The 15043-nt window shown below is 34.2% G+C and overlaps 1 protein-coding gene across 12 annotated transcripts in view; it reads right to left on the minus strand.

The window, feature by feature from the left end:
- Positions 1 to 15043, minus strand: part of LOC145331016 (COX assembly mitochondrial protein 2 homolog) — a 95519-nt gene that overhangs the window by 13391 nt on the left and 67085 nt on the right. For all 12 annotated transcript variants that reach the window (XR_013883620.1, XR_013883619.1, XR_013883616.1 and 9 more), the window contains exon 3: positions 8010 to 8103. Coding sequence is in view for 2 of the 12 variants with exons in the window: in XM_080175609.1 (XP_080031735.1) it covers positions 8010 to 8103 (94 nt within the window). In the remaining 10 variants the exon portion in view is untranslated. The remainder of the gene's footprint in view (positions 1 to 8009; positions 8104 to 15043) is intronic.

Below are 15043 nucleotides of genomic sequence, written 5' to 3' on the forward strand. Positions count from 1 at the left end.
CAAGATATCCTCTTACTCTATTTAAAAGAACTAGCGTCTACGCTCCTAAAGGCCTCTAGGGGCACTTAAAATTCATTTTTTGGGGGAGGAGGTAGTTTTTTTTCTAAAGTCAATTTCTCTTGGGAGGGTGGATGGTGACACTCTTCCCCAAAATAGTTATAAAACTTCCAAAAACCTATGAGAAGCTATCCTGTTAAGGAGAACCATATCGGTTCCGTGGTTAGCGAGATTCTTTGGTACAAACAAAGAGACATCCTGTTATTATGTACAAAGTATATCCTATTATAAGGACCAGCGACTACGCCCTTAGAGGCCTCTAGAGAAACTTGATTAGGGGGGGGGGGGGAGTTGAATTAAAAACCCATTTTTTTTATTTGAAAATAAAAAGTAAAAAACAAGGATGACAACATCCTTAAGTAGCAAAGCTCAAAAGTTATGAATGGAAATCTGGGAACTATATAAACTATAGAGTAGTGTCGTAAAAAATAAGCATTTAACTGATTTTAATAAATCACAAAACCTTTTAAAAATATATAATAACGTGAAAATCTAGAAATAAATTCAGCCCCCCAACCAATAAGCAAATCTCAAAGAAATTTAGGGGAAGTATTAAGAATGAAAACTAATACAATCCCTGAAAATTACAACCGTCTATCAGGAATATGAGTAGAGAAAATCACAAAAACCTATACATCTAGGAATCGATCTAGCACTGCAACAAATAGACAAACCTTAAAGAAACTTTTTGAAAATATGTAGAATGTGAATTTATTTATTCCCTGAAAATTTCAGCCGTCTATCTTGAATAGAAGTCGAGAAAACCATGAAAAAAAGAAAATCTAGGAATAGATCTTCTAGCACCTTAACCAAAAGGCAAATCTTAATGAAAATATGTAGAATGTGAACTTATTCAATCAAAAAACAGGAGCCGAGAAAATCACGTTTCTCCGATAGCATAACGAACTGACAAAGTGATTATAGAGTAGCTTCGCTAATAAATTTTTTAGTGAGGGAGGGGGGAGTAGTAAAAAGAAAGAGAAAATAGGGGAAGGGTGGTGATTTTTTTCTAAGAGTAATTTCTCTTGGGAGGGTGGTTGTACCCTCTCCCAGGACCTATGAGAAGCTACCCTGTAAAGGAGAACCATATCGGTTTAGCGGTTAGCGAGAACCTTCGGTACAAATAAACTGACAGAGAGACATACATCCTGTTATTACGTACTAAGTATATCCTTATACTAAAGTAACAGGATGTTTGTCTGTGTGTCTGTCTGTCTGTGTGTACCAAAGGATCTCGCTAACCGCTGAACCGATCGGGTTCTCCTTAACAGGGTAGCTTCTCATAAGTCCCGGGAAGGTTTATAACTATTTTGGGGGAGGGTACCACCACCCTCCCAAGAGAAATGAAAAAAAAATCGAAATTTTTCCAAATTTAGGGGAGACTTCAACGTCAAATAAGGTGGTATCGTACATAAAAAATTAACTTTAACAAACAAAAACATTTAAAGTGCCACTAGAGGCCTCTAGGGGCGTAGCCGCTAGTTCTAATAAAGTAGTAAGTTTTTTGTCTGATGCTTAAGATTTTCATAACTACTTCATATAGTTACCGAGATGGTTTTAGGCTATTTTTCTACCATTTTGAATACAGGTTCTTGAAGGGATATGGAAGGACAGAGAAAATAGCCTACAACCTCACAATGATCATGTCGGTTCAGCAGTTAGTGAGATTCTTCGTTACAGAAAAAAGGATTTATAGGATAAATATATAATAGGATATAGGGTTATTTTGTCTATTGCTAAAGATCTCAGAAAATACTAGTCTTTGATACAAAGTAAATCAGTGCCTGTCTGTCTAAAGCTTAAGATCTTGGTAACCACTGAACAGATTGGGTTCTAATCATCAGGGAATATATCTACTGGTCCTGTGGTAGTTTTAGGCTATTTTCTTGGAGTGTGGGAAACCCACCCTCCAAAAAAAATCAACCACCCCTCAATTTATTTTTATAAACTAATGCAAATCAGCGGGGTGGGGGAACCCCCACCGCACCCTGGGGCGAAGCCTAAATGATAAAAATAATCACAATCTTTTTTTATATTTTTTTTGGACAAATTTCCAACAAACGATTCTATAAAAGAGGGGACGAAGCCTCTAGAGGCTAGGGGCAAAGCCTCTAATCCTAGTAGAAAGTAAAAAGCTTTAAGTGTCCCTCCCCCAAAGAAAAAAAAGAAAAAAAACATCACAGGACTATTAGGTATATTCCATGAAGAGTAGAGCCCAATAGGTTCAGTGGTTACTGAGATATTATGCTTCTGATATACAGTAGGGTTGGGCCGGATACTTTTTTGGCCGGATACCGGATACCGGATATCCGGCTGATTTCAAATGCCGGATATCCGGTAACCGGCCGGATATCCGGCCAACGCCGGATATCCGGCAAATATCCGGTTATCCGGCCAAATTACCGGATATCCGGCCGGATAACCGGCCAAATTACCAGATATTAAAGTAGTAAAAAAAAATTTCTTCAAAAATCTTATACAAATTTACATAAAGTTAAACTTATTCAGAAAAAATGTTCTTCTAGCTTCAATAATAAGAAAATTATAGCCATTTAAGATTTTAAAAAGCAGAGATTTTTGGTGTAAAGTATAAAAAATTATAGAGCAGGATATCCGGCCGGATAGTTTCAATATCCGGTATCCGGCCGGATATTGAAAAAGGCCGGATATCCGGCCGGATATCCGGCCACACCGGATATCCGGCCCAACCCTAATATACAGACGGACAAGCAGGCGGACAGACATCATTCTACTTTGTATTATAGATAATATACTATTTTTGTAATACTTTTTGTACAAATACAAATAAATATACAAATACTTTTATACTTATATTTGATTCTCATTCTTTAAAAACTGAAGATACCAAAAAATAAGACTTCTTAATCCTAAACTGAGCACCATATGATATCTGGAAAAATTACCCAAGTATATAAAGAATTTGAAAAAAATTATCGTAAAATCTATTAAAGGGGTAGTTGCATGAAATGCATTTAAACTTGAATTTAGTCAACTGCATATCTCTTTCTGTTCAATAGTTTAAACTAAATCTATAGGACATATATTTCAAATCCATAAATTAAAACTGTAAGTTTTAATAACATATATGCATAATTTACCTACATATTTTTGTTCTATGAATATTTAAGATAATATTGAATTTATTTAATATAATACACCTATAGTTTTTGTTAAAATTTTCGTACAAAACATACACATTACTTTTCTGCTAATATTTGATTCTTATTATTTAAAAAAAAAAACGTAAAACGTACAAAAATACAAATTTCAAAATACGTTACGTACACATATCAAAATAACGTCCAGAACGTACACAGATTCGATGCGTAACGTACAAAACGTACACTCTGGCCAGTCTGTAAATGTTTGAAAGGATGTAGAATACGTGGATACTGTGGGATATTCTCGCATACCCTAACAAAATGTTTCTCCCAGCTGGCTATTACAACAATATTCCCCGTCTTCCACCTTAATTAATTCACACCATCGTCTCCCCTGACAACGAAGGAACATATTGACTAATATTGGAGGACTATACTAGCAACCTATAATTCCCCTGTCACAATATCCATCTATTCTTCATCCATTCTAGGGTTATCCTTGACAGTGAAGCTTCTTATAGGTCCCAGGATGGTTTTAGGGTTATAAAAATCTGGGCATGGTTTTATTAGGTTTTTTTAACCTTCCATACCCTTTCGATTGTAGAGCCTCTTGATGCTAGGTGCGCACCCGCTAGAAGAACTAAAAGGTAAAATCATGTTGACCATAACAACCTAGAACTTTCAGAGTAGCTTTTCTCTCCTAAAAACTAAGTATGACATGTGATGTCGTTGCCCTGTTATCACATGTAACTTCACGAATATTAAATTATGTACAGGCCAACTTGTAGAGTTAGTAATGTGTCGAAACTATGGATTCCTATAGCATATACGTGGATATTATGACAAGAGAAGAATGTCCTTCTATTTAAGGTTGCTAACATGGTCATCATTTATTGGTCAGTTCGTTCATCTAGTATGAGGGATTTTTACCAGGGATTTAAGGATATTTCAAAGAAGAAAAAATGCTCCTAAACATACAGCAATCATAAATAAATCATTAACTGTGAAATAAGTAAAATATCTTACTTTAAATGTATGGTAATAAGTAATATATGCAATGCATGAAATTTATAATTTGAAAGATTAAGATGATATTTATTTTCTTATGTTCAGACAAAATGTTTCCTCTGTATTATTTCTTTGCACAAGATATAAAATCTTCTTTGATTTTCCAAAACATAATTCTGCTTTGGGTAGCTGATAAATATTTGGTTGTATATTAATTTCTCCTTAACCCATAACTTATTGTGAAAATCAAAACAAAAATTAACTGTAAAGCTAAAATAAAAAATTCGCATTGCATTTTAAAAATCTGACGCATGCCTATTTGAATTTTTATGTTTAGAATTGTTTAACGGAGTTCGGGCATGCATTCTAACTTTCTTTATTTCCTCAATTAAAAATGCGTTGAACTTAAAGCTCGGCAGCCGTGGCTTTGAACAGCCGCGCTTTTTAAATACCACTGCCTGGCTTGGAATAGGAGGAAAGCTACTGTGAATGACGGAACCCGCTACTTCGTTTTCTTTCCACGATCCAAATATTTTTTTTATACTCTGCTGCTGAGAAAGGCACTACAAATAATCAGCAGCCGAGCCCTAGTTGAACTTTTATGTTAATGGGGCAATATTACAATATTTATATGTAAATATACTTTAATATTGTTTCCAAGTAGATCAAAATTAGATTAAACTGTATATTTGATCATATCAATATTTTTTAGTGGAGCAAATCTTGTGTAAAACCTAATGAGTAATGAGCTTTTTTGTCTATAGCGAAGGATCTCGCTAACCGCTGAACCGATATAGCTCTCCTTAACAATGAAGCTTCTTATAGGTCCTAAGATGGTTTTAGGGTTTTTTTTCTGCCCTTTCATATCCATTGAAATAAAAAAGCCTCTAGGGGCGCATTCGCTAGTTCTTTTAATAAAGTAAAAGAATAATGAGAATAATGCAACTCTCTCCGCATGGCGGGGACCTTGTTCCGATTTGCTCAGGTCGGAAATATAAACACTAGGATATACAGGGTGCGGCACATAAATCCGGACAAATTCTAATTTTTAAACAAATGAACATAAAATCGTCAATTTTAAAGATTTTGTTGAATTTTAAAAACTGGGAAGCAAAATAGGTATATGACTAGTAGATTATTCAACAAAATCGCCGCCAGCCTCAATCACCGCCTCTACCGGCCTCCTCAACCGCCGGCAGGTCCAGGTCAAAATGTACCTGTCCAAGCTGGCGTAGTTCTCATTGATAGTGGCAATGAGGGAGGTCTTTGTGGTATGGGCACGTCTATTGGTGCATGCTTCAAAGTAGCCCCAGGCCCAAAAGTCCATTGAATTAAAATCGGGATGCTGGGAGGCCACATTTCCTTAGGAACATGAGTAACCGCCAAATTGACAAAATCCATGTTTTTGCTCTCATTTGGGCTAGGATTTAGCTACAGTGGACTTTAAGTACTCAAAATGCGTGTCTCAATGAGCTTGAGACACACAAAAAAATTTTGGGTCAAATTTCCAACTCCTTCCCCGTCGGGCACTACTGTTTGTGATTTCTTAAGGCTCAAAATCTTGAAAAATCGACCTCATTTCGGCTAGTATTGAGCTAAAATGGATTTAAAAACGGCAAAATGTGTGTCTCAATTAGCCTAAGACACTCACAAAATTTGGGGTCAAGATTCCAACTCCTTCCCTGTTGGACCCTACGTTTTGTAATTTTGCGCATTAAACCACCGGCGCATTTGGAATCTGCCTTGTTGAACATATGCGCGGCCAGCTCGGTGTACACGTCCATCTTCGTCTAAAGATTTTTTTGTGCTAAAAGGTCATTACCTAAGCTTTCTATAGTGGGGTCAACCGTCCTGATTGGTCAAGTAGTTTTGACGCTATGGCCGTTTAAGAAATGTCCGGATTTATGTGCCGCACCCTGTATAAGTTTAATGTTAATTTTAATGTTAGAGGGAGATTTGAAATAATATAAAATTCGTTTTTTGTATAATTCTTTATCTAAAAGCGGAAATACAATTTAAGTTCATAAACAAATAGGATAGGTGGATTGGAAACCACCTGCGCTCTAATTGGATGAATGATGTGCGACACTTAAGCTTCTCCAATCAGAGCGCAGATAATTTTCAATCCACCAATTACAGATGTCAAAATTAATTTACTTAAATTGTATTTCCGCTTTTAGATAAATAAATATACAAAAAACGAATTTTATAAAAAAAATCCTTAAAATTTGATGCAGATTTCAAATCTCCCTCTAACATTAAAATTCTTTCCAACTTATATATCTTAATAAACACAGACGAGTCCCTACAAAAGAACAGAAAGCAAGCATATGTATGTATGTATGTAGCCTTGATTCTCTGAAGTTAGGACTCAGATGCACTAGGAGATTGGAAATCATATGAAAAGGGTCTAGAACACTTGGGCCAGGAAGTATAGGTGTCTGGATTATACATCTATACTTATACATTGATAATATTCTTTTAAAAGCTACTTTTCCGAAAACTTAATCAGTGTTATGGAACTTAAATTAGAATGCAAATCACGAAACTTCCTAAAATATAGGAAATGTAAATGGTAATAATTTGCACATCATATAAGCGAAGCTTTTCTATTATTAGGGTAGGTCCGTCGGTAAGTCAGTCCGTCCGTAACGGAGAGCTCTTTTCGTTAATCTAAACAGGTTAGAATTGTCCTATCGATTTCAAACTTTACATGATGATTCCTTTAACAATTATGTACGATTTAGAAAGCGCAGCAACTCTATAATAGTTACCATAAAGTCCGTACTTCCATTTAAAATATGCTAATTTTACTTTTTTTACAAAATTTTTTTGTAAATTTTTTGTACAATGTTATATGCAAAGCATCTCAATAATCAAGTCCTAAAAATGCAAGTTTGTCCTAAAACAGTATCATGTATTTAAGCATTTTGTTTGGACACTACACTTATCTGACACTCTACAATTATTAATGGGCGTTTGTCCTTTCTTCTACTTCAGAGCTTCGCTTTTATGGATGTTGTCATTCTTGTTTAAACTTTATGTAAAACATACAAAACTAAATATTTATTTCAAAGATAAAAACGTTAACACCTAATGTTTAAACTTATCAAAAATTAGAATCTCACTGGCCGCTTAACTGATATGGTTCTCCTTTACGGTGTAGCTTTTTCGGGGAGGGTACTACCACCCTTCCAAGAGAATTCACCACTAGAAAAGAAATATCCTCCCCCTCACCCTCCATTTTTTTTTGACTTTATAAAAGTAAAAAAAGTAAATTTAATAACTTTAATATACAGAAGTATTTACCTATTGTGTTTAGGTTTATTCTTTAGGGATGATTATAAATCTTTCTTCCATTGCATGTCTTATCTCTCAAACATGATAAATATCTTTGTGGACGGTTGATAACAACGTAAGGTAAGACCTTAATGGTAGGTCCCAAGGCACTAACATTTTACCTATTACAGACAACCAACCCTTTAATTGCACGACTTATGTGCTGAAGTCCTAACTGTGCATGATAATAAGTTGCGACTGTTTTGGACCAAGGCATCCGTACTTAAGATATAATGTGGAATGGAATTAATTTGACAGCTGGCAGTTGTTAACGAACAATCCGCAAACGAACTCAGGGAGTGAGGGAAGACATTTTGCTGTATAAAATACTAGTCCCCAAAGTCTTATAATAACGTTTTCTAATTCGTTAGCTTAACAACCTTGCGGTCTTTAATAATTTTTGATTGTTCGGTTCATTAAATTAAGTGTCCAAACGTTTTAACCAATAATTTAACCTTTAGATGACTGAAAAGAACTACTGACCTTTGTGCATGCTCTCATCTCCCAATCCAGCTTGTTACACGCCCCAAAGAATTGTCTGAATAGGGACATCTCATCATGGCATCGTTGCAACTCCCTACAAAACAAAGAACAATTAGTTATTATAAAACCCAGGGAGGAAGGTGACATAGGACTGTAAATTACACTGGTACCCAAAGTTTTATAACCACATTATCTTATTCATCGGCTTAGAAACTATGAATACATTTAAATTGGTTCATTTTAATTTAGCAGTGTCCAAACTTTTCAACTAATAATTTTAATACACATTAGGGGTAATATTTTTTTCATCATTCATTGTCTTTTCCTTTCAGATCTCTGAAAATGACAGTTGGAGAGGTGTAACCCCCAAAGCTTCTTCAATTCTTCAAGTGAAATTCCCTCCATATGTTTGAAGAACGTAAAAAAATAGTAGGTTGTAAATTACTAGCAAAAAGCAAATAAAATAATATGAAGTCACCAGCTCAGCTTTCTTAACAATATTTAACATGTTTTACATTACAAATACAATAATTTTAAATAAGCTTTATGGGGCGAAAAATTAAAAAGTATCTAACTTTATTTTTCTGTTTTATGTATTTCTGTAACAATACATCAGACTAGCGGATACACCACTATGAGCCTCTTGGGGCCTCTAAGATGGGGTTGGGGGGGGGGGGGGGGGGCGGGGAAGTTCAAAACCCCCATTCTCAATATAAGTTTTAAAAAAATAAAATGTTTTTCTTGGGGATGGCGGAGATACTAACCCCAAAATAGTTAAAAACCTTCCGTAGACCCATAAAAAGCTTCACTGTAAAGGAGAACCATATCAATTCAGCAGTTAGCGAGTTCCTTCGCTACAGACTAAAAAAGCTTATTACTTTATATAATAGGCTAGTACAAGTTCTAAATATCATTAAATTTGACAGTTTCATACCATTGTGTATAGTATTCATATTAATTTACTAAGTCAACAATTAGACTAATGAGCCTAGGATTAATAGATGGTTCCTCCCTACCATAATTATTAAAAAACCAATATGGAAATATAGAGAGGAAGGTTAACCTAGAATTTTACATATCTACAAGCGACTGCGCCACTTGCTTTTGGGGACTTCGAAGGGATATAAAAGGACATAAAAATAGCCTAAAACCATCTCGGGACCTACAAGGAGCATAACAGTGAAAGAGAAGTGTAAAGGTTCAGAGTTTAGCGAGATCCTTCGCTACAAAGCTTACTACTTAATATCTAGGTATATAAAAATACAAAGTAGAACGATGTCTGTCAGTCCGTCTTAAGCTCTTGGAAAGGATACATTGGATTGTAAATTTTACACTTAGTTCAAGGACCTGGCAAATATTGGATCTTATTAATGCAAATACCATAAAGAAGATCAATAATGATATTTACTTAAATGTCCTTAATGAGCCTTCCCCCATAATTTATAGTAAATTTGACCTCATAGCAAGAATTAACCAAAGGAATAGGTAGATTTAAAAAAATTAAGCAAAGTACAAAGTACATTCAACTTGATTGTAATGGAACATGTGAATAAATTAGATTGTGATAATTAATAGATAATTGCCGTCAGTATGTATATTTAAGTTTAGTTTCAGGCATTGCTATAAAAGTTTATGACTATGTTAATTTTTCAAGGGAACAAGAAAATCTCAAAAATATTTTTACAAGAAGTATAACTAATTTCCAATATGTACATTTAAAAAATTCTGGAAATTTGAAAATTAATATATGACTTTCTATACAAAAAGTATTAGAAAGATCGGTGCATTTACTCATACACATTTCTTGACAACACCACTCCCCCCCCTCCCCCTTATTTGGAGAAAAGCTTATTTCTTGCACCTATAAGATCTCTTTTTAAAGAGAGGGAGAAGAGGTGACACTTTTTGAAACCAAAACTAAAAGTCAAAGGAACTCTACTAAGTAAAGAGTTACAGCTCTGAGATTTAAATGGGTACAATATGGAACTGTGAAGAAACGGCGTTGGAACCGCCACTCCCGCCTAAAACCGCCGAAATTGTTTTTTTGCCTTTTCTGGCTAAATTGAACAATTTGGAATCATCTGAGAGTACAAACTTATTCTTTTCATAAAATTTCCCATTAGTGATATATTTTCTTTTGACCCTTGTGATTTTTCTCCATATTCAAACATTTTCAACATATTCAAAAAAATGTCAGATGCAAATATTATGAAGTTTTTTTTTGTTGAAAAAAAGTTTGTTTCAATGATTGGAAATTCTTTGGCGAGAAAGGACAAAATAAAATTTCGGCGGTTTTCGGCAATTCCGTTTCTTCACAGTTCCATATTGTACCTCTTTAAACAACTACCATGCCAAATCTCCGAGCTGTAACTCTTTATTCAGTTGAGTACCTTTGACTTTTAGTCTTGGTTTTAAAAAGTGTTACTTTCACCTCCCCCCTTTATAAACCTAACCTAACATTGCCTAAAGTAATTATAAAGACCGGAAGAAAAGTTGACAACACATTTTTTACTTTTTTGATGCTAATAAATGAATTGCAATTATAAGAAAAAAACTATTACAGCATCTAAACTGACAAAACTATAACATTTTGTTATTTATTTTAGTTGAACTTCTTATTTATTCATAGGAAGCTATACACTTATGACTGGTTAGCTGTATAGAATGTTTCTAAGTGTACTATAACATTATTTTAAAGGATATTTGAATAGATCCTTATACCCCTTATTAGCTTAGTTACTTTTCCTTTGCTTACTGCTAAACGAAGGTTATTACAAACTTTTGTTCATGAATATATTTACTGAGCTAACAAGAGACTAAAATTGATTATTAGGTACTTTTATTTGATCTAGTATAATCTAATAATTGTACTTTGTATCAACAACACAATCGACAAGAAATTGAATCTATAGATCAAAATTATTGTTTGAAACATTTCTACATTGCTTGATAATGAAAAAGTACACACATTTTTTTGGCCAATAATTAAGAAAAAGTTTTAAGAAGCACAGTTTTCATACAGCGTATCTAGTAAATAAAAAAGAAATAGCATTTAATATACCTACATATCAAGTACTATTATCTAAACTTTATAGGGATTTATTCAATCTAAAAGATAAAACTTTTAAATATGAAACATACTACATATATTCCCAAAAAAGCAGATTACAAAAATGGATTTATAATGTAACTTGTAGCTGGCTAAAGTAATGACCCGCACCCATCCATCCCCTTTTTTCCCCATATCTTCCCCTCCTAATAAATGAACGAACTCTGGCCAATAAATGATGTCCATGTTAGCAACCTAAATTGACGACAATTTTTCCCCTGTCATAATATCCAATTATATTCTACTAGCGGCTTCGCCCCTAGCCTCTAGGGGCTTTGCCCCAAGAGGTTTGATCAAACCAATTTTTCGTAATTTAGATTTAAAAGAAAAATTTTTAAAAAAATTTCTTGGGGGGGGGGGGGCGGAAGTTGACCTCACTATTTTAATTTTAGTTTAAAAGGAAAAAAAATTTTGGTGGGAGGATTTTTCATTTTTTTGGGGGGGGGGTTGGGGGTGTCCCAACCCCCAAGAAAATAGTTATAAACCTTCCCGGGACTTATGAGAAGCTTCCCTGTAAAGGAGAACCCAATCTGTTCAGCGGTTAGCGAGATCCTTCGCTACAAACAGACAGACAGACATCGTTCTACTTTGTATTATAGATATCTATAATACAAAGTAGAACGATGTCTGTCCGTCTGTCTGTCCGTCTGTCCGTCTGTCCGTCTGAAGCTTAAGATCTCGGTAACCGCTGAACCGAATGGGCTCTACTCTTCAGGGAATATACCTACTGGTCCTGTGGTGGTTTTAAGCTATTTTCTTGGGGGGTGGGACACCCCCAACCCCCCCAAAAATGAAAATTTACCCCCCCCAAAAAAATACTCCTGGTGCTGCTGGTGCAGCTGGTGCTGCTGGTGCAGGTGGTGCAGCTGGTGCTGCTGGTGCTGGTGCAGAAAATTATTTTTTTCTAGGGGCAAAGCCCCTAGAGGCTAGGGGCGAAGCCGCTAGTCCATTAATATAGAGCTAAAGACGGAAGACCAACATTGTTTTACTTTATAATACAGTTAAATATATATAAAAAATGTTAACTTTGCTGTCCTACTACTGAATATATGTAATCTTGATGGTTAATATTTAATTAAAATGCTGTCTATTTTTGTTTTCGTAGAAAATAACATTAATTTGAATATGTAATGAACTGAAGGCATAATTTTCATTTCAGGAAATGGCATGTTTTCATCAAATACTAATTACAGAAAAAATACTAAATTGGGTTAGAATAAAACAAGGATGACAATATCTATATAAGCAAAGCACTGGAACGGTAGAACAAACGAATATTAAAACTTGTAGAGTGTCATAACTGAATAAACATTAGTTTAATGCACAAGTCTAAACAAAATTGTAAATAATTTTTTTGCAAAACTGGTAAATAAAGGATATTGTGTTTAAGAAAATACTTACATTTTTAGGATAGAAAGAGATGGTTCGCTTATAACATTGTACCTTGTTAAAAGGAATATGTATTACAAAAAAAATAACATACAAATACTAATGGTAAAAACAACAAATCAGCATGTGTTAGGTAGATGTGCGAACTCTCTGGTAACGATTATAGTGTTGCTACGCTTCCTACTTCGTACCTATCAGTTACAGGAATCATTATGCAAAGTTTCAAATCGATCGGATAATTCTAACCTTTATAAATTAACGAAACGAGCTAACTGTCCCTGACAGACCGACCCTAATTATAAAAGCTTTGCTTTTAAAAATGAGTTAATGATTCTATTATGATATTAATATGGAAACAAGCAATAAGAATTACATTACTGGTAATCATACTGAAAAAATTGTAAGGACCTTAATGATTGACTAATAGTACGCCTAATTCATACGTGAAATAAAATATGGCTTGATATTTTCTGTTCAAAATTTACATTAAAAATCAAGGCCACTCAACATTTCGGGAGGTTGGATGATTAGTTCATAATGTACATCATGCAGCGTTGCATAGCCGTTTGATTTTGGTGCTTCTCCGGCTCTACAAAGCTGTCATCATGTAAACTATAACATGAGGAATAGGAAATAAGTTACCAGAGAGTTGGGGGAAGAGAATTGAGTGTTATATCTTTAGGTTACCCGCGACCGTGGCTCAACTTCTATGACAAAGGTCGTACAATAAAAGGGTTGGTAATTGGCGAATGGACGCTTTATATGCAATTAAGACACGAAGTATATTTCATGGTGCATGGAGAGGTCTAGAACCCGAAGCGACACCAATCCCCTCGAGATCATCACTACATGTGTAGTCCTGCAATGTTGCATAGCAGATTATAAAAGTAGTAAGGGAGGAGTAGGTTGCGCTGAAAATCGATAATGGTTGTTAGTTTTAAGTTAAAAACAGAAGTAGAACAATAAAAATTTAATTTAACTTTTTAAAATATTTTTGTCTATAGTTCTTTTCAACAAGAAATACACATATTTGGTGAATATTACCGTTCTACTACTATTTTTAAGCCTTAAAACTCACACCTTCATGGATTTTTAGCGCAATCTACTCCTCACATAGCATTAAAGACAGCTTTCGGTAGATATTAAAATGAAAAATTAAATATATTTTCTTAATAATTCATATAAATATTAAATAAAATTAGTTTTAGGCTGACTCTATGCAAATTGGAGTATAAAGAGTATTAGAATTTCTGGATCTACTGCAGTTCACGGTAAAATATTGCTGGTAACGAATATTGCCAAAAATCTATGAATTTTAAAGGCTGCTAGCTGCTAAACGGCTGAACGCACAGATCATACCCGCACACCATTTTAAGCGGTATAAGAAGGCCTACAAATAATCTGGAATAGCCAAGATCCAATGATGCACAGAGAAAGCTTCAATGAAGAAAAAACGCGTAAAATAGGCCTTTTTCGCGCATTTCTATAAACTGCGAGATAATTATGCATTATTGATTTATGGCTATTCCAGATTATTTGTAGGCCTTCTTATGCTACTTAAAACAGTGTGCGTGCATGATCTGTACGTTCAGCCATTTGGCAGCTAACAGCCTTTAAAATTCATAGATTTTTAGCAATATTCATTACCAGCAATATTTTACCGTGAACTGCAGTAGATCCGAATTTCTAGATATGGCTGGCAAGGTTATAGCATATTATGTACAAATAATACTCAAATACAAAAATTATGGTAGCAGTTTTTTGTTTGCTCAAATTTTCTTTTTAAACAGAAAAATATTTATAAGGTGCATACACTAAGACACAAGTAATTGGTTATTATTTAAATTATTGGTTATCATTTGAAGGCTAAAAGTGTATTCATCAACAATTTAATTACTTAGAATAATGTATTTGGGTAGATGTAAAAGAAAAGAATTGACCATCTTTCTGATTTCTTAGTGGAAGGGATAGTCCAACATAATGAAATAGTATAGTACAATTAAATTCACATTGATTAAAAATCTAGTAAAATCACATTTTCAGCTTAATCGATAGCCCCACAAGAATTAGCACAAGAAAAAATGAATGTATGTAATAATGTGAACCTTTCGTCCTTCCTGACTTTTTATTCATTTATTTGTTTTACCTTGGTTCATACATTAAACTCCCTGACTTCTTTTAGAACAGTTCATACATTAAACTCCCTGACTTCTTTTAGAACATTGACTAAGATGATTTTAAAAACTTTTGTATAAACAAGGATGACAACATCCATAAAAGCGAAGCTCTGAAACGGTATGACAGACGAACATTAACTCTTTTAGAGTGTCAGAACTAAATATACAAATATGAATATATAAGTTGACAAAAATTTTACGTAAATTTGTTGCAAAACTTATCAAATACAGAATTCTGTTTAAGGACATACTGACATTTTTAGGACTTGATTATCGAGATGCTTCGCTCAAAATATTGTACCTTATTGTAATAGGAATCAATAATCCAAAAATCAGAACAATCGGATGATATTATCACA

Source organism: Acartia tonsa, chromosome 11 (assembly GCF_053477335.1).
Source record: "Acartia tonsa isolate MP-2025a chromosome 11, ASM5347733v1, whole genome shotgun sequence".
In the NCBI taxonomy this organism is placed as follows: Eukaryota; Metazoa; Arthropoda; class Copepoda; order Calanoida; family Acartiidae; genus Acartia; species Acartia tonsa.